Below are 21,283 nucleotides of genomic sequence, written 5' to 3'. Positions count from 1 at the left end.
AAGTAGTTGGTGAATGAATGAATTGCTGAAAATAGCACCTGACCACTGAAGGCCTTTGAGGACCACATAGAGATTACTTTAAAATCACAGAAAGAGTCTGCTATAGTTTCTAGGGTACTTGCAGCGCAGCCACAAGATTGTTTTTGTAATCTACTTCACCTTTCTCTTTTGAACTTCAAAAGATGTCATCCTGGGCTATGGCTATGGTAGGAAACTTGCATGGAGCAGCATCAACAACATAGACAGCTAAGGGTATGTGGGACGATGGAATGCAATGTAGCACAGAGGAAAGCAGACCAGAGAGGAATACAAACTCAGAGGAAGGCTGTAGAGCCAGAATTAAGCCTACACATTCATTTGCTCCTAAAAATTCCACCCCCAAAGGCATTCCCATGGCACGATCTTTCCTTCCCTGAAGTAATTATCATGGAGGAGATCCATGAATGCAACCCTCTGCCTCTGCTGCATGTTGCTATTGAGGATAGCCGCTTCATGATGCCTGCTCTGCGTTTGGTTAGAGCTTGTAAACCTTGTGGCAAGGAGGTGAGAATTCACTACAGGGATGCTGCTTTGGTTCCCATATGGACCAGCTCTTGGAGGAGAGCATTCCGCGTATTTTTCCTGCCTGTTTCATTTCAGAAGCTGCCTGGTATTCAAGACTCTGTGGGCAATTCTGGAAATACTTTTATAACCTCATTTTATATTGTGTGCTCTGGCATACTTCCCTAGGCCCAAGTCTAATTATGCTTTGAACCTTTTGTAAGTTTATTTATTTATTCTTAATGTAGCCTCAGGAAGAAGAGCTACTGGTGGATGTGACTAATAAAGTGTAAGAAGATTCCACCAAATGAGATTCCCTTGAGCAAACCAGCGAAAACCCTGGAATCATTCCAAATGATTGCTAATTTCAAAACAGCTTCAAGCTGCTCTTTCCTAAAGGAAGAGGCCATCTTCATAGATAAACTCAACAAAGAATCCTTATTGACTTAGTTATGTGAGAGCCTTTCAGAAGCTGTCCACATTGAGAATTATGGCAGTGAAGCTTTATCACCGAACATATTTCATTCTATCCAGTTGCTTTCAAATTTATCTAAGCAGAAGTCAAGGCAACTCAATATTTTACTATTTTTTATTTTTTTTAATGCAGATTAAAAAGTGGGGGAATAAACCAAGACACTATCACTACTGTTCTTGGAAGCTGTTGTTGGGGACAACTTAACTATTGGGTAAAAATAAGCTATAAAAGAGGAGCCCAGTCAAATTGCTACCTGCACCATGGTACAATTACCCGGGATCTTGTGGCGAGTGTTTGCCTCTTCCTCACCCATTGCCCTGAACATGACTTGCTTCTCAGAATTTTGCAGTGGCTGCAGAAGTTATCACAGCAGAATGAAAGGTGTAGCAGGAAGCAGTCTGTCTCTGAATGTATGATTTCTGTGTGTGTACCCATTTCCCTTGAATTTTGTGTTATTTGCAACAATATGGCTGACCAGTGTCCTAATTCATACTTTTCCCATTAGCTGATCCTAGGTTTGAATTTTTTAAAAGATACTTGAGATACAGTATGCTAAGTGATTTGATGATTCCAAGGCACCACTTAAGTCCTAGGTAGTGGTGTTTCAGTACAGTAAATATTATATTAACTTAGTTGAGAGAAATGTCTATATTCAATAAAACACAACAGTTTATACTGCATAGCACTTCTGGCAGTGGAACCTTTGGGAACTGACTGGCTGAGCTGGTGTGGCACGAAATGTTCAGTTGCTCAGGGAACAAAGCATTTTGCACTCCAGCATTGGTGAGGGGAAGGAAACATCCTTGGAAGAGGTCCCAGGACACAGGGAAGAAAGGACAGGAGGCCAAGAGCTAAGCAAGCTGAAGAAAGAGAAGATGGAGAAGTCCTGAAGAAAAGGGACAAAGGGGCACCAAGTCAAGAAGGACACAATGAAAGAGTGGGCTCTGAAGAAACACAAAGGTGTGCAAATCAGGAAAGGCTGTATGCTATTGAGGGATAGGAATTCTGTAGGAGAGTGGATAAAGGAATCTAAGAATCATAGTTGGAAGGTACCATGAGGGTCATCTAAGTCCAACCCCCTGCAGTGCAGGATTTTTTTGCCCAATGTGGGGCTTGAACCTACAACCCTGAGATTAAGAGTCTCATGCTCTATCGACCGAGGAAGTGGGGCACTCAGACACTGGGTGATTGAGATATGTAAATGAAGGAAAGAGGAGCCAAGGGGGAAAACTGGGTTGGGAACTGTGGGCCAGGGAACCAAGGGTGCATTACCAGTGTACACTTTTTTCGACTTACGAATCTTTCGACCTACGAATGTGCATTCAGAACGGATTAAATTCATAAGTCGAGGTACCACTGCAGAGCCTGAAAGGAGAATTGTACTAGATGTGTCTTTTATTGTTATTGTTTCATTTTATTTGGCCCCCCAAGGGGGGGGGGACGGAACAACAGGTCTAATAAGTCTGTTGGTGGAGAGGCTGAATAGCATTTTACATATTGATTTGAAACGAGCAGTCAATATTTTGACTGCAGGCTTCTATTCCACTAAAATATTTTCAATTGGAAAGTCTATGTGCTACCTTATCCTATTGACCAACTTTAGAAAGAGCACTATAAACACAGCTGTTAAAGTTAGATCTCATGGCTGCCCAAATCAACCAATTGCATGCTATTCAGGAAGATACCTTAAGGCACTGGATGACAATTAGTAGATGCTCAGCAATAATTTGACACAGTGATGCCAACACTGCACACTGTTTCCTCAGGGGATTGCTCTAATTAAAATTAAGTAAATCATCGCACACAGGGAGCTCTTATGATTGCTATATCAAGCTGTCTTGAGAGCCCCTTGGATAAAAAACAGCATAAAAATGGAAAATAAATACGGATCTTCCTTCTGCCCCACTGTCATCAATATCATTATGATGTTAGTAATTGTAATTAAATAGCCAATTTTTAATCCGTGGGCTAGCAAATTAATCTGCTGATTAATTTGACATTAGTACTCAACTACACTGAGTAGTTAATAATTGAGAATTATGTAGTTTTTTTTAATTAGCTACTTAATTCTAAATTATTAACTACTTAATGTCTGTGGCTCAATTCTGATGACTCTGAAAGCAGATTGAAATATAGATTATTCGAATGTGAGGGGAAAGCATTTTAAGATGTTAAAAGAAAACTAGGAATGGATGACTGACTTGAACATCTTTTTTAAAAGAAAAAATAAATAAATCCATGTTTTGATGAAACAATCTTGCCTATACCCAATGGCGAGGCAAGTAGCATGTCTTTATTTCAAGACTTGCATCTCTCACGGTGGGAAGTTCAGATCACTATTAATGTTATGTGAATCCTTCCTAAATCCATGCTTTACCCCTCTTGTTCTGACATCAGGTCGAACAGCATAATGTGGTTTTACTTTCTACTGAATGTACAAAGCGCTTCCAAGGAAGGATCAGTTAACAGAATTTTTAAGCTTGCTATATTGCACTACTGGACCACAGAATCCAGATACACACAGCATGAAGGTGTGGGGTCAAACAGGAAGCCAGTTTAATGGAGAGAGGGGCCAACCTGCAATTTCATATCAGCCCATGGGGACTTGTGGTTCAAACTCTTGAGAACCAACGAGCAGCTTCCTGTTGCTCTCGAATTAACTTCTTCAGTGTACGAGAACATACTCCATACATTCATCAAGGGAGCAGTAGAATGAATCTGTGTGAGCCTTGAGTCTCAATAATATATCAACATGATTTTTAATGGCTTAAAAGAATCCCTCAGAGGGCTGTGGTCCTGCTCCTGGAATGGTTGATATTTTTATATATTTGTGCTTCAACTTATTTAAGCAAGCAAAAACATAATTAACCAGACCCAGTTATGACCGTTGTTTAAAGATTTGTGTTCCCTTGCCTGACATCACAGGGCTGTCTTTTTAATATTAGTGAAAATAAAATAATTAGTGAACAATAGCTCCCAGCCATATAGGGACCATTCATACCCTGCGGCTCCAGTTCCTTTTTTTCTTTTCTTTTCTTTTCTTTAAAAGAAAATTCAGATGCTCTGCCATTCTTTTCAAATTAAATCACATGGAAAATGCTTCTTCCCTGCTTTTTTCATTAATCAGCAATTGCTAGTGTAACCAAAAGAGCAACTGTGATTTTTCAAATGTAAAGGATGATGGACAGAAAAAACCATAGGACAATTATGAATAATTGCCATGTAATTACAGAACAAAAGAATTTAAAGATCACATGTCAGGGTAGGATTTTCTGAGCGCTTGTGGCTGGGGGTAGAGGGTCACCTAGAGCAGAGAGATCTGATTCCCAGCAAAAAGGCCACACACCATGCTGTACCTTCTCAGTCTGTTTATGGCAACTGTCTCTCGTTACAGTATGCCGCCCTGGCTTGGGAGCAAACTCACCAACACCAACTCACCAACACAAAGGTAATTACACACTGCCTGCCTTCATAAAACCTCCAGCTTGCTCAAATAGAAACCACATGTTGGAATAGACAGCAATGCATTAAAAATAGCACTTAACAGTCACGTGTTTAATAAGCAGAAAATATGCGAACTTCACTTCTAGCTAATTTCTTGGTCCTAAATGCTTAAGTCATTGATGGATTATAATGTATTTGGTACGCTGGTGTGGGAAGGATTGCAATGGTTAGATGAGTGCAGAGTCAAGACGGTGTTAAAAAACATAGAGGCCGGGAAATAAGACCCCTGGCTTGGCAATTTAAAGCAAATGTAAGGTTATAGAATATAAGAATGTAAAGTTATAGAATATAAGGGCTTATCAAGGTGGAATAGAAAATGTCCCACTGTAGATCCACTCCTGTAATAGTTAATATATAGGCTTAGTTTTAAGTAAAAATGTATATTGAAGTTAAAGGGACTGCCAGGGTTGGAGTGGGATTCGTATGCTACATTATGAATGAAGCTTATTGGTCTCTTCACATTCTACCATACATTAGGCAATCCTTTTCCACCCATGCCAAATTTTAAAGCACTTTCATTCTATTTACTTGCACAAAAATACGTTCATCTCCATTTCAACGCTGTCTTTGTCACAAGAATTCAAATGAATGCATCCTATGTTTTCTTTTACGCTCTCTGTTATTGTGAGCTTCTGATTACCATAGATTGAAGGCAAACAATAATGAATGACCATTACCATCACAACCTTTCCTGTGAGCTTCCTGAGGCATTTAATTGGCTACTGCAGCCTTGAGAGACTTAGTTTGATCCACCCAAACCGTTCTTCTGTTTTAAATAGTTGGTTTCCAGTCCTAACTTTATGCACAGCTACATCATTCACTAATTTAACCAAAACCCAACAATTCTGTCAATATAAATTTAGGATTATCTCTGTGATGAACTACTGAAAGCATCACCTGACTGGTGGCGACAATGCACAGCCCTACTGCCCAAACTTATTCTGAGTGTCAGGGTTCTGGGCCATAAGACCTTTTCCATCCATTGTAATTGGAGAGAGGATTCCGTTTGTGCAAATGGCATTGTGTAGAAAGCCGCCCTGTTCCATGGAAGTGAATGGTGAAGCCTGTATGTCCCAAGCTGGAGATTAGGACAGTTCTTTTTATAGTGGCAGAGAGAACTGCCAAATGAGGGAAGGAATTACTATAGCGCAAAGTGATCTGGTGTACTTGTTTCCTCATTCTGCCTCTTGCTATTATCCCAGACATAACTGCTGAATCAGGAGATGGGGCCAACCTGAACTGGGGCCATTATGCAGATCTTGAACATTTATGGCTACTGATAACAATAGGTTACATAATGGAATCTGCAAGGGGTCTCCTATCCTCTCTCCATTGTATCAATGTATTAGTGTGCTGCAGTTTAATGGATTCATTAATGATTTTGGCTATAATTTTAAAAGTGAATGTTTGCCCTGCCAGTTAATCTTGCCTTGTGGTGAAGGCCATTAAGAACTACTCATCTCAACTGGTAGTATTGTTGTCTGCTTAGTTTTAAATTTTAACCACTATGTCAGCTGTGTCTCATATTGCTAGGCATGAAAGCCATTTTATATTTGTATATCTCTGATGTATTTTCATGTGTAAATAAGTGCCAGCCTATTATAGAAAGGGAACAACTGAGTACCTCTGTATATAGTAGAAGTCTTCCTGCTTGCGTATCAAATCTATTACTTTTTTTTTGTTAAACTTGTATTCTGTCTTTTCTACAAGAGCTCAAAGTCCCTCACCTGGATATGACTCTGGCCAAGATCTATTTAGTAAATTTCAGCAATGCAGCTGTACCATGTGCCTTCAGACCATTATGTGAATCAGTTAAGAACCTGTGCATTTCTTTACTGTGCAATCCCATACAATTCTGTTCAGAAGCAAGGCCCATTAAGTTCAATAATAAGAAGATTTATAGGATTGCAAGTTGGATACCATACAAATCAATAGCAACTTCACTATTAGAAGTCCTGAACACTGTGATAGAGGAATGTCATCTGCATTGGGCTTTAAAAGCAATAAATATTCCAAATTAAATTCACAGATCCAAGAATTTAATTTAGAAAAAATTCCAGATGTTTCTCCAATCTGTGTGATATTTTCTCCAAATAAAGGGAGAATCCCTCACACTTAGAAAGATTAAATTAATCCTGCTACTGTTCTCGTGTGAGTAATTTTTTTTGTTAATACATTTTTTGGGGGCTGGAGCATTCCTTATGAATGAAAGGTATCTTACAGGAACCCTGGCTGATACAGAGCAATAACATTCTTCCTGAATTGTACATTTCTTTGGCTTGCACCCAACCCTGCAACTGTTACTCTAGCTGTTGTCTGATAGATATCAGCAAGGCAACTCATCTGAGCCAGACAGGTGGAATCAGGGCCTTCTCAGACAATGGAAGTCTTTGTTGTTGTGATGGGAACAGATAGCTACAGGGTAAACATTTAAGACAGACAACAAGCGGGCAGGTTCTCAAGGATAAGCTTTATAAGAGCAGGAAGGTTAGCATCAGCCACGGTGTACATGGAAGTCAGAGGACGTGATTATAGTTCATGGGAACCAAGAGTGCAGGATGGGATACATTCAATTCAGTTTCCTTTGCAGGCTTAAAATAGAGCCATTGTAAATTATGTCAGCCTGTCTGAAACCACTAAAATAATTGTTAAGAAGGTCTCAGAATGCACAATATGCATTGTTGTATGGCTTTGATGTGTGAAGGGCAAGAGCCTGTGATATAACGCAAACTGAGCAAAAGTTAAACTGTTCAACTCTTTACTGGAGGAAGCTGAGTTTTAATGTATAAGGATAATAACCATACCCACTATTTAGAGTTTAGAGGTGAGTGATGGTATATAGCCAAAGTGGCACCATCCACACCCAGAAAGGAAGTGTCAGCGAATTTGCAGAAGGACAGAAAACCTTGACGGGGAAAAAACCCTCAATAAGCTCAGTGAGAATTCAACATGTTCAGGGGCCATGGAATACTGACTGATTTGTTGGGGTAGAGGAGATAGAAAACCGAGTTGGAGGGGAAATGGAGCGGTATAATCCTGGACAAGGGTATGGATGACTGACTGCAACACCCCATGCTGCAACATTTTATTGCAGGCTCATCAATTTTCAGGCTGTGCGTGCCAATTATATTCCCATACAAAAGAGAGGAATCAGCCAGGAACTTGTAAGGTTTTCAGAAGTATGTTTTTTGTTGTGTTTTAGGGGAAAACCCTAAGCAGGAGGGGACCCCTCCTAACAGTGCAAAGCCTACTAAGTGTGGTCAGTGATCACGGAATGTTAAGTAACAACCAAGGAAGACACAAAACTGGAAGGAGAATGGAATGACTGAAATCTTTTACGGCAGCATCCCACAAACAGCAATGTTTTGTTGCAGGTCCTCCTTGCATTTGCGCTGATTTTGAAGAAAACTTATCACATACCTGTGTTAGCAAGGCCCTGCCAAGAGCACACACTTGTTGTTCTGAATGCAGATTTGTTTTAGTAAATGACCACAGGAATTGTTCCAATTGTAGAAATTAGCATGGAAAATGTATTGTTTGTTCATGGTGCACATATACAACCACAGTACCTTATTTCTGAAATCAGTCCAGTATAGCTATCATGGTTATGCAGTATATATCAAAAGCACTAAACCTGTGGTAACTTTTGCTCAGACTTTCTTAGATAAAAGTAACTTTATATGCTTGTGCAATCAAAATAATGGCGCAAACCACGGGGTCAAGTTACTCATGCATACGCAAGTGTTTCTGGGGTCAATATGGTATTCTCTTCTGCAATTATGTCTTATGTCTCTAGATATCATTGTACTATAAAGCAGTGACCATAATCCAGAACTCCACGTATGTGCAAAAGATTGGCTTGCACATAACATTTTTGTATTTCTTCTCAACTTGCAAGTAGGGGACTGCTGAATTGGAAGGACGACGGGGGTTTCAGGTGCATGCACATGGATTTTTCTGGATCCTGGTCAATGCACATAAATACTCAAAGGCTGTCAAATATTATGGACAATAAAATAATATGATACTAATGTTGATTTTTTTTAAAAAAAGGGAAAGAAATGTGGGGATTTTCATTTTCTGATTCTCATTATATTTGCCTAACTGGATTCCTTGTTTTGGTGGTTGTGACAGTCTTTTTTACATGTAATCTGCACTCAGACTTATCCTTTCAGATGTCTGACTAACAATGCAGCCCCTAGACATGTTTAAGGTCTTGGTGCTATCCATTGTTGGTCATACTCAGAACAGACCCATTCAAACCAAAAGACAGTGTTAGATGGGGCTTACTCTTAAGTGTATGCACATAGGAATGCTGGTTGCAGTCATAGTTGCATATATAAGGATATAAATTCCATTGAACTCAGTGGGTCTTATTTCTGAGTAAACATGTTTAGGAATGAGCTCTTAAGTGGGTTTTCTAAAAGTGTAAGAGACTTCAGATGCTCAGTTTAAAGCAGCTGGGTGGGACTGAATGTGGTGTGGGGAGGAGGAACAGAAAAAATTACTTTAAATCCTGAGATTTTTTGTTGTTGTTGTTTACACACAGGTGAGGTCTGCCATAAGTCCTATACTCAGTTTTCAAACCTTTGCCGTCATAAGCGTATGCATGCTGATTGCAGAACCCAAATCAAGTGCAAAGACTGTGGACAAATGTTCAGCACTACGTCTTCCTTAAATAAACACAGGAGATTTTGTGAGGGCAAGAACCATTTTGCGGCAGGAGGATTTTTTGGCCAAGGCATATCACTTCCTGGAACCCCAGCTATGGATAAATCTTCCATGGTTAATATGAATCATGCAAATCCGGGCCTTGCTGACTATTTTGGTGCCAATAGGCATCCAGCTGGTCTTACCTTTCCAACAGCTCCTGGATTTTCTTTTAGCTTCCCTGGTCTGTTTCCTTCAGGCTTGTACCACAGGCCACCTTTGATACCTGCTAGTTCTCCTGTTAAAGGACTTCCAAACGCAGACCAATCAATCAAAAGTCAAAGTCCCCTCATGACACATCCTCAGACACTGCCAGCTACCCAGGATATTTTGAAGGCACTAAATAAGCACCCACCTAACCTAAGTGAAAATAAGCCAGTGGAGCTTCAACCAGAAAGGTCCTCCGAAGAGAGGCCACATGAAAAGATCAGTGACCAGTCAGAGAGTAGTGACCTTGATGATGTCAGTACCCCCAGTGGGAGTGACCTGGAGACCACCTCTGGCTCTGATCTGGAAAGTGACATTGAAAGTGATAAAGAGAAATGTAAAGAAAATGGTAAAATGTTCAAAGACAAAGTAAACTCTCTGCAGAATTTGGCTTCCGTAAATAATAAGAAAGAATACAGCAATCATTCCATCTTCTCACCATCTTTAGAGGAGCAAACTGCGGTGTCAGGAGCTGTGAATGATTCTATAAAGGCCATTGCCTCTATTGCTGAAAAATACTTTGGTTCGACAGGACTTGTGGGGCTACAGGACAAAAAGGTTGGAGCCTTACCTTACCCTTCCATGTTTCCCCTCCCATTTTTTCCAGCATTCTCTCAGTCAATGTACCCATTTCCTGATAGAGACTTGAGACCGTTACCTTTGAAAATGGAACCCCAATCGCCAGGTGAAGCAAAGAAGATCTTAAAGGGAAACTCCGAGTCTCCCTTTGACCTTACCACTAAACGTAAGGAGGAGAAACCACTTACTCCTATAACCTCAAAACCAGCAGCTCCATCAGTGACCAACCAGGACCAGCCTCTAGATTTGAGTATGGGCAGCAGAAGTCGAGCTAGTGGTACAAAACAGACTGAGCCTCGGAAAAACCATGTGTTTGGAGGAAAGAAAGGAGATGTTGATCTTGAATCAAGGAAGTCATCAGACATCTCTTTGCAACATGCAAGGCCAACACCTTTCTTTATGGATCCCATTTACAGGTAATACACATGAAACAAGCTATACAGATGGCCCAAATGGCCTATGATCCTCAGTCATTTATTGTAATAAAATGCACAAATAGTTGAAATTTGAATGAATGCAGCTTAGGGACTGGGAATTTTTAAACATTTATTCTCTTAATACAAAATAATTATTATATTTGAAGCAATTTTCCCTTCAGAAAAAAATAATGTATTTAAAAATTGGCAGTCAAATCCAGCTTTTGTTTGCAAACTAGGAACGTCGACCTCCACTGCAATCAAAGGTGTTTCACTCAAGAACTCAAAACACGTTGTACCATAGCAACACAACGTGGAACTCAAGGGTAAAATTCTGCCTTTATTTACAATCAAGTAATCTACTGATTTGTTTTTAATTATTGGGAAGTGTTTGTTGCACTCTGCTGTGCAGAGTATTACAACTAATGCCAAAGGAACTGCATGATAAATAATAATATAGCAATGAAATAATAATAGTAAATATTACTTAGTGTGTTCGGATATCTTATTGAACACAGGACAATAGAACAATCATTCCAAAGGGAAATAGCAATATATGCTATTTTCTGGATATATCCAGGGAGACACCAGAAAGAGCTGGTGCATTCAAACCAATTCAATTTGATATCCCTGATTAAGAGATTTTTTTGGGTTTTCATTAAATAGTTTTTTTAAATTTGCTACATTGAATGGGTACTGTCTTTCCTGTGATCTCTGTAAAGACAATACAATAAATTGTTCCCCCAAGTTTGCCACTTCGAATGGCAGGCTAGCCAAGTTTTCTTTTTAAGTAAGAGCCCAAGACTGATGGATCTATCATCAGGCATGCAGCTGTACCCAAATACAGTTTCCTCATGAGTGGAAGTATTCTACCTGCCCCGTGACAATGCAGACTAGTGTGTTTCCCATGAGTATATTGACTTCTATTGGTGTACAGCTGTACATGTGTACGTGTTGCAACGGAGCAAAGCGTACCACAAGAACAGATGAACAAAAATCTAAACAAAACGCAATTGGACAAGGGACAATAACGGCTGCCGGCTGCCTAAGGTGTTCATTCCCACGTAATATGCCAGCACACGGTACCGTACAGCAAGAGTTGTCTAAATTAATTAAATAATTAAAGGCTCTTTAATTAAAGCCTTCAATAACCCACCCACAGAGCAGAGAGATCACTGCATATCTGCATGATTTACTGCTGTGGCTTAACATCCTTTCAATGAACCTCTGCTTTGGATGGCACTCTCTCTCTAATGGAGAAACTCATTCATCCACAATGTAGACATGGCAGCAGAATTACCCACCCTCAGAGGGGCCTCCAATCTGCCTGTGCTTGAGTCACTTCTCTGGCCTTGCTTCTTTCCCACCAGGAGACATACCCAGATCAGTGACTCATGCAGAAACACAGGGAGTGAGTAATTTTTACTCTTACATATTCTACAACTATGCTCTTCAGGTTAAACAGGGAAAGGAACATTTTATTTTTATATTTTAAAAGAATAAAGTTTGGGAAAAACTGGCCTACGTTTATGAACAAGTGCTGAATGACGCCAACTTGCTGTTTTCGAATATCACATCTGGATATTCATTCATGGGATTTAGACCTAAATAAATATAGCATCCCTGTAAAATTACCCCCCCCCCGTTTTGTTTATTTCTGTAGTATTTGTCTACTATGGAATTTGCTGCTTCAGTCACTTGGCACAATTTAACTAATTTACAACTTCCAAATGTAAAACAAAAAATCCTCTCATTCTTTAAACAGTTAGCCAATACTGACATGATATAAACCTGGCAGACCTTCATGATGAGTTACAAAAAAACCATAATCCTATTTTGGGGGGAGAAAATATGAATATAGAAATAGATGTATTTTGTATTTGAAGTGGTGAGTGTCGATGCTGACATATTTGGAACTCATTTCCCATACTTCAAAAGCAGATATTATTAATAGTAAAATAATAATAAATGTTTCATATAAATATTTTCAGTCCAATTCTCTTTGTTTTTAATATTTGATTTTGTTCCATAGAAAATTGGCCATTTCAACTCTGTAGTTTTGATAATATAGTTATGGTTTTGATAACTGTGCTCAGACCACTCAGCAGTTTCTGTTGTGCATAATAGTAGATACTTGAAACTGGAATGTTTCCAGAGTTGTTGGCGTAGTTTTTTAAGGGGTGCCCACCAGCCTCATTGGCATTAATGAGCATAGTGAATTGCACCTCCTTGTCTTTGATCTTTGTGCCTGAGAAGTTTTCCCTCTCGTTCTGAATCCAAGTTATCAAATAGTTATCCATATGTGAGACTGCGTCATCACAAGAACATTCTTATTTTAACATTTACAGAGTAGAAAAAAGAAAGCTAACTGACCCACTTGAAGCTTTAAAAGAAAAGTACTTGAGACCATCCCCGGGATTCTTATTCCACCCACAAGTAAGTATTTTTTATAATCAAGATGTTGTGATGATAAACAAACATGTCAAGCCATAGACGCAGGTGCACAGGAACAACGGGAATCTTAGTCATTCTCGGATTTCCTACAACATACAAGTTTTAGTGAGCAGGGAGAAACAAACCACGTAGCATTGTTTTACTTTTCACAATGTTTTCCAGGAAGACTTCAAGAGAACAGTGCAACTGTGTCCACATGCCCAGTGGAATTTTGGAGTTGTGTGTCTCAGATGCCACAAGAGAAGCCCCTTAGGGTGTACTGGAAGAGGTCTTTCATCTGGCATGAATACCTCTAAGAAAAATGCCCAGAAGTCGCACTATGCAGACTGGCATGAGCAAAATGCCGGGCACACCCAAAGCACCGCCCTGAATTTCTAGCCTCTATTTTCAAGGCGATGTGCTTGTTAAACTAAGTTCTTATGCAGTTATGCCAAACAAAAGCACCTGGTGAAATGATAATATGACTGATCCACCATATGTCTACTTCTCAATTTTTCAAGATATGTCAACAGGGAGCAACTTCTGGTATTTGCCAGGGGGTAAAAATGCTCAACCCAACTGCGTGACAGACAGGCTCAGTCACAGGTTTAGGGTCTATTTTGTTTCTAAGCCACAGGAATATGGCTTAATACATAACCTTTGTAACTTCTTGATGCACGAGATAAAATTGAGCACTGCTTGCATAGACTTCACCATTTTTGTTTTGTCAGGTCAGGGTGGCTTCTTCTGGCTGTGCTAGTTTAGTAGCCTAAACAAAGGTCTAGGATCTTGGAATTCTAATTTCTAATGCTATGTTTCATTTATAACACTATAGGCAAACACCAATATGATTGTTAACCTCCTTTTAACAGAACGCTTCACAGTACTGTAGAAAGCCACTGTTCTACTGTTGCAAATGATTATGCGCAGCTTAGCAAGCATGGCCAAGAGCAGAGGAGAAGGTTACGAGAACTTCCGTCAGCAACTGTGTGGTAGTCCATAACATTACAAAAATTAGTATAGGCTGGCATTCAGGCAAGATTTATTTCATAAGAATCTACCAATAAGTGGATAAAGAATGCATGGTTTATACTAACTGAAACCTGGCTTAGGACATTTCAGGACAAAATTATAGGGATGCAGTACATTATGTAACCCATGAGATCAGCAAAATAGCCAGAATGTACAACAGTAATGGGATAGAATCAGGTCAAATCTTTATTGACAGTAGCAGACAGGGCAAGGGTTGGCATGACATTGGGTCCCTGGATCAGTTCATCATTCTACAAGCCTCATGTTGATGGGATGGATCTGCTGGGTTTGGCTCGCTCCAGACCTGCACAATGGGAGTCGGCCAGTGTTGAACCTTGCCGTGGTGCAAGCCAAGCAAGCAAGGGTGCAGATACCAACCGGGCATATACCAAACCCACGGTTGGGGTTGCATCCTCCCTTCAGGCCTCTTATGAGCCCCTCCCCACTATGTTGTTGACTATGTTGATCCTGACCAATGCCATTTCTGCTCTCATACAATGTTCTTCCGCCTAACAAAGGAAAGCCATCATTTCACTGAGGGAAAGGTGGGGGGAAAGCCAACCAAGTGCCAATCAGGGAGGGAGAGGGAGAAAGAGAGAGAGAAAGAGAGAGAGAAAGAAAGAAAGAAAGAAAGAAAGAAAGAAAGAAAGAAAGAAATCCTTTCCTACTGCCAACCAGCAACCCAAAATTGCTCAGTGAAGGCTCTATGCCAGTGCTTTTTTTCTAAAAAATTTTTTAGGGGTACTCTCATTTTCTTATTCATATTGAAATACTGCCCCTCAATGAGGCCAAACTTAGTTTCACAAAATATTTAGGGGTATGCGTCCCTTTGCGTCCCCCCAGAAAAAAGCACTGCTCTATCCCAAGGGTGAGTGGGCAGGAAGCTCTCAAAGCAAAATGGCTGTGAGCTCCAGGGGAAGCGGCCTTACATAGGCTTTCCCCTCCCCTCTTCAGCAAGGGCTCATGGGACAGCTTTTTCCTATGAGCCCATCACACAGAGGTTGCAGCAGAATTGGCTGCAATCTATGGGCCATAGCGCTGCCGGGCAAAGGGGTCCCATGCTTATTAGGCACAGAATGGGGCTTGGCAGTGTTTTTATATTTTATTTTTTGCATGCATGAGGCTCCAGGCACAACCCTAGTATCACAATTGGGTATTTTGAATTTAAAATCAAAAAAGTTGCCGAAGCATAAAGTGTTTCCTTCCAGGACTAATGCATGCACAGATGTTAAGTCTCATATGCAGTCATCATCATGGCATCAAAACAGACTTGGAAAATCTTTTACTTTACAGATTAAGCTCACATCCACAGGGTATACCTCAGTCTAGAGCCTTGAGATATTTTCTCCATAGTGGCTGCTGCGAAAGGGAGATTACTGTACTATTGTTAATAAACGATATAAATCAAGACAATATGGAGTCAAACCCATCTTTCTTTGTTACTCCTCTTATCACCATTCGATGGTGAGTTAAGCATTCCATATGTTCTAATTGTTTTTTGAGAGCCAGAATAAAGCAGTAGCTAGAGTATGAGATCCTAGTTACAATTTATGTTTTGTCATGAGGATGCTAGCAAAAAACTCCCTTCTATATAAAGTGATTGCTCTTTGACATAGCTTTTGAACTGTTCACATGGGGGAACTCACGAGAAATAGTTCTTATACCTTCACGTATGATGGAAAGAATGCCATAAAAATGATTGCTATGTGCCATCTTCAGCACTGTGGAGCCTGCATTGCTCCCAGGGACTCCAGTGAGCTGCAAGAAATGAAGTAGACTGGACAACTGTGAGGCCAACCAAACACTTGCTAGAACACATAATCATGCCTGTTGCATGGCAGAGAATAGCTTATTTTGCCGCCTCCACTGTATGCATCCACAAGCAAGTGGGCTACAGAGCTGTTCAGGGTGGTCCAGGGAACATCAAAACCATCTCCAGCGAACTTTGAGAATAAAATTGGTTGCATCTGCAGCAACATGGACTATAATTTTGTTGCAGATCCCACTGAGATGTCCAGTGCATCAGCTGATCTTACTTTGTGGGGTCTGTTGCAGTTACTGAGGCATTGAAGACATGAACAAGGTGCCTGCAGCAGTGCTACTAATCATGTGCTTTCTTGATCCCTGCTGCTCTCGACTGATAAGGACTAGGCAGGAAGTTACTATAAGGACTATGACCAAGTGGGTTCAGGGTGTGGTGATGAGCTGGTTGTGCCACCATTCCTCAAGAAACCCACCTTGAACCTGTTGGTGTATGACAACTACTGCCTAGTCACTAATATCCCCATCTTGAACTAGAGGGATCCACAGTAACCCAGCTGTAGGAACTCTTGGATAGTACTGATTTTCAGGACCCAACTCAGTGCCTGGATGTAGTTGTGGGATGGATGAGGGCCAGTGTGATGACGGCTCTGTAAGTAAGCAGGTCAAGGAAATAAGTCACCTGTTCTGGAGGCGGGGGTGCACTCCCTCTGAAATGGTTCCATTGTTGTTACTAGAGACCAAAGTGACCATCGTGGCTAGGACTAGGAGTGCCTTTTACCAGGTTTGGCTGGTGCAGTAGCTATGATGGTTCCTGGACAAGGATAGCTTAGCCATAGTGACTCATGCATTGGGTAATCTCAGCATTGGATTACTGCAGTGTAGCCTTTGCAGGGCTCATCCCAAGGCTGGTTCAGAAGCTGCAGCCAGTACAGAATGCGGTAGCATGGCTGCTCAGTGGAGTTGCATATTGTGAGCATACTGTGAACATAGCAGAGGCAAGTGCATTGGCTGTCAATTTGCTACTGAGCCTGGTTTGAGGTTTCGCTGTTAGCTTATAAAGCCCTGAACAAATGTATCCGAAAGAGTGCCTTCTCCCATATAGATTGCCCAACTCATTGAAATCAGCAGATGGGACTCTTGTGGAGGCACCACAGCCACTGGTATTCTGTCTTGTATTCAACAGGTATAGAGGTCTTTGCCTACCTAGGAAATTAGGCTTGCATAAACTGCATTATGTTTTAAGCATGTAGTAAAAAGGTGTTTGCTCCAAGAGGCATCTTTGGATTATTGTTTTTGTTGCTTTGTAATTCTGTGTTGTACACTGCTTTGGATATTTTTTAAAATATAAAGCAGTATATAAAGATTTTAAATAAAATAAAATGCAGGATTTCTGCAAAAGCTCGCCTTGGGCCTAAGCTACTTCATAGGGTTGTTATGAAGCAAAAATGTGGCTTTGAGCTACTTTAAAGGTTGTGTAATAAATACATATTGGAAAGGGGAGAAAGGAAAAGAACAGGAACCATGAGGGTGGCAGAGGGAAGTTGGCAGGGAGCAATCATAAGAAGGAACATAAGAGCCTGCTGGATCAGGCCTGCAGCCCATGTAGCCCAGCCTCCTGGTCTCAGATGGGCCAGCCAGATGCCCTGAGGGAAAGCTGCAAGCAGGACCTGAGCACAACAGTGATGTCCCCAGGAAAGGCTGCCATGCAGCACCTTCTTTTCTCTAACAACCACACTACTTTTTGTGATGACTAAAAGACAATCCCTTTGTCTGTACCCAGGAAGATTATTTAAACTTCATCACATCTTTTCTTTCTGCCAAACTTCATATTCTGAGAGCCACTTCTAACATTTAGTTCTGAAGGGGTAAAATCTTCACACAACACTGCTTGTTTGAAACAGATATTATACTTTTTAAAATGAAAACTTGAAAATATGGAGGGGGGAGAATTTAGTTTATTTGGGGATTTCCATACAAATTAGGTAACTGACAGTGAATGTCTACCCAGACCATCTGTCATGTATGCTTTAGTTGAGTTGAGCTTCCTGCATTTCAGGGGGTTGGGCTAGATGGCTCTACAATTCTGTGATTCTATATTCCCAGATAACTGGGTATGTGATTGCAGCCTGAGAGTGTTATTTTCACACGATTAGCATGTCAGCAGTGATCACGATGTCAGCAGTGATCACAGACACTGAATTCAAAGCAGTAGCTGTGTTCAGCAACCAAAGTTCTGAGGTGACTTAGTGGAAGGTGTATGAAGTGAACTCCATTGTCTCTACCCTTCTCTCTCACCCCTATATATTGATGCCAGTCACTCTCCCACTTCACAATCCATTGCTCTGTTTTGTTTGTGGGAAATGTACACAAGCCTGTTGCCCCTTTAGAAGTATTTTTGTGTGGTGGCTAACACTGTGTTAGGTGTTTATCAGCTACAATAACCTGAGAGCCAGAATGCCATAGTTGTTAAAGTGGGGAGATGCATATTCAAGTCCCCACTCAGCCATGAAGATCACTGGATGACAATGACCCAGTTACTCTCAGCCTAGCCAAATTCATAGGGTTGCTGTGAGAATAAAATGGGGAAAACCACTAATGCTGTTCTGGGCTTTGTGGAGGGAAGGCAGATTTTAAAATGTAGTATTACTACAGGGTAGTGCTACGTGCCAGAGTGGGTTGGAAACAGACCCAAAAGAACTGTATTTTATTATTTTATGTGAACCACCTTGGGTAGCCTTCTGGATCAAAAGGAAGAACAGAAATAAAATAGAGTAATTAACATAGAAACATAGGAAGTGGCCTTATATTGAGTCAAACAAGTGGTCCATCTAGCTCAGTATTGTTTATACTGAATGGCAGCAGCTCCCCTGGCCCTACCTGGAGATTGTAGAGATGGAACCTGAGACTTTCTGTATGGAAGACCAACTGTTCTACCACCGAGCTACAAATATTGATACACCCTATGTCAGAACTCCCAAACTTGTACGGCTATAGTTGGAATTAGAGGTGATTAAAACAAATAGTTGTTTTGGCTGCAGTGACTTAGAGCCTCCTAGTAGCCCCTGCAAAAGGATGTAGTAAGAGGTTAATGGAAGGCTGGTCAACAGGTTTGCCTCATGGGGATGTGACAGAGCCTCATGGAATCTTCCTTGTGGAGTGCCCAAGGCATAGAAAATTAAGTGTGAGGTAACACAAGGTATGGGCTCTTAAGTGGACATGTACATTTGTATGTTTGAATTGTCCTCTCTCTTTTTGTGGAGAAGAATCATGCCCCGCGGTGGAGCGTATGCCTGCGCTGCCTGGGGCAGTGTGTGGGATGTGTCCCTGAGGGGGTGTGCGGCAGGCGTCCTTGGCGCACCACAGTTCAGAGTAGGAGAGGTGCGGGGAAGCTGCCATCCATTCTCCTCCTGCTTACCTCCTCTGGGTCAGGCCTGTGCCAAGCACAAGCGCCGCAGCCAAGGCGCAGCTCCTTCTTGCATGGAGCCAGGCTACAATAAAAGAGCCTGCTGTGGGGGAGCCTGTTTGAGCCCCTTCATAAAATTTGCCCCCATGGACCCCCCCCCCATGCTACGCCTGTGATCATGCTGATCTAGCCTGCATGCATATGAGCCTATTCATAGTACACCTGAAGTACTCATATTCTTACCTATATATTGGCAACATGCAGATGAAATTACTTTTCTTGGAGATGCAAAGAAAGCTTTGGTTGAGTGAATGTTGATCAGCTGTCAGACTGAGAAATCTCTCTGAGCCGGCCTGCTTTTCCTTACTCTAGCTCCTCTGTCTGTTGTTCCTTTACATAATACTGCCACCGCTTGGAAATAATCTCATTTTTGGCTGTTATCACTTGATCAACTCACTGTACAATTGCCGCATCTTTACCTACATCACCACTAGTGTCTAAAACTAAGGTTTGTGGGGACTGAAGAAAATCCTCCCAGCCATGTGGTGAGCATCTCCATACAAATGGTTTACTTACCATGTGCCTGTAAACCAGCTGCCTCTTATGATTTAGCATAGTTCAGGTGACACCAATCATGTGAATAATGACGCTGAGTTTGGTACCCGTCCTGGGTTTCTGCTAGTCTTCCTTGGTGTGTCTTTTCCTGTCCTGGTTCTCTTGTCTTGTAAATGTTCAGGACCTACTTTTGCTTTGCTTCTTCTGCAGCCCACATCCTGTGAAGTAGGTCATCACTATTTACGATAAACCAAGACATGGCAGGAGGCAACAAAAAAACCCTGTGAGGTTCATTGAGCTCTTGGTGGGCTGCCATCCATGTCTGGAAGCAGCTCCCCTAAGCTTGCTGCTGCTCCATGCTTCACTATTGCATCTCTTAACCTTAAGCACTTGTTATACATTGCACTTGTGAATAAGGTAAATTAGCAGAAAGGTAAAAATAAATAAATCTATATGTGAATATTTTTATTCTAAAGTGAAATTTAGAGATAGTGTCTGTAAATGGTACGCAAATGAACAAGAGTTTTGACACAAAACTGGTATGTGTGTGGTCAGGGATCCACCACAATTTTGCTGGTTGGTAAAATAGGATTAGAACATACTAAGGGATACGCTGCTTTAGTTCCAAAGGCAGAATTTAACTCAGTGTTGTGTGATAACTTATTTTGTGCTACTGTTTTAATAATCATACAAAGATTAACTTAAGTGGTTGACAAACATACCTGTAACTTCCCATAAAAATTATGGGAAGCTACTAGGACCAAACCACACAGACCCTGTTTAAAAGAAAAATACACTTACAATAAACACATAATGATTTATTTTTTTGAAAACGATCATTTTGGAATGTATTAATTACAATGGCCACACTGCATTTTGGATATGATGGACAAGTTCAGACACAGCACTGGCTCCCTTTTGACTGTGGTTAAGAAATGGCAAGCCAGCTTTGGGAAAGTACTCTCCTCCCTCCCACCTCCCTACCTTTCTCTGGATCAAATTGCCCTCTCCTGCCTTAAGAGAAATTTCAAAACTGATGTGTACTGGCCCAATGTCACTTCAGATAAAAATAATCCACTTCCAGAAGGGTAATCCATGTTAGTCACTTATAGCAAAAACAACAAAGAGTTTTAGCAACTTAAAGACAAACAAATTTATTGTAGCATGAACTATACATTAATTGCAATAAGGGATCCAAATGCAGGAATAATGTGTTGTTTTTGTTTCAATTTTGCTCCCAGTTCCAATTGCCTGATCAAAGAACTTGGGTAAGTTCATTATTTATATTTTCAATTTAAACACTGTAGAAGAAATTGCATAAGAAACGTGACATGAAAACTCATTTACTTCACTGCAACCCTACAAGTCTTTTCCTGCTAATTATTTTAGCTCTCCTAAATCACACTTGTGTCTTATTTTACTTTTCATCAAATGCTAGTCTTTACTCCATTACACGTTCTAATGAATGGGACTCTGCTACAAAGGACTGTATGTGCAACCATTTCAAAGAATTGTATTAAGATTTCTAGAGGCATAAAATTGTTATGCCAGTGAGTGATCCAAAGCTCTGAGCTTACAGCAGCACAATTGCACACATAAAGCATTTTACTGTGCTACTGTGGGCTTTGTATGCCATCTACTATAGATCAGAAGCCATCATATTAG

The 21,283-nt window shown here is 40.8% G+C and overlaps 1 protein-coding gene across 18 annotated transcripts in view; it reads left to right on the top strand.

The window, feature by feature from the left end:
• MECOM (MDS1 and EVI1 complex locus) overlaps positions 1-21,283 on the top strand; it is a 259,851-nt gene that overhangs the window by 214,313 nt on the left and 24,255 nt on the right. For 6 of the 18 annotated variants that reach the window (XM_033150597.1, XM_033150611.1, XM_033150608.1 and 3 more), the window contains exons 7-11: positions 4,410-4,463; positions 9,069-10,431; positions 10,671-10,757; positions 12,780-12,867; positions 20,860-20,886. In XM_033150597.1, coding sequence (XP_033006488.1) covers positions 4,410-4,463; positions 9,069-10,431; positions 10,671-10,757; positions 12,780-12,867; positions 20,860-20,886 — 1,619 coding nt within the window. The remainder of the gene's footprint in view (positions 1-4,409; positions 4,464-9,068; positions 10,432-10,670; positions 10,758-12,779; positions 12,868-20,859; positions 20,887-21,283) is intronic. The other 12 variants (XM_033150599.1, XM_033150600.1, XM_033150605.1 and 9 more) reach the window with 9 other exon arrangements.

The sequence above is a fragment of the Lacerta agilis genome, chromosome 5, assembly GCF_009819535.1.
Source record: "Lacerta agilis isolate rLacAgi1 chromosome 5, rLacAgi1.pri, whole genome shotgun sequence".
Classification (NCBI taxonomy): domain Eukaryota; kingdom Metazoa; phylum Chordata; class Lepidosauria; order Squamata; family Lacertidae; genus Lacerta; species Lacerta agilis.
The sequence above is the reverse complement of the archived record's forward strand: the minus strand, read 5'-3'. Positions and strand labels throughout refer to the sequence as shown.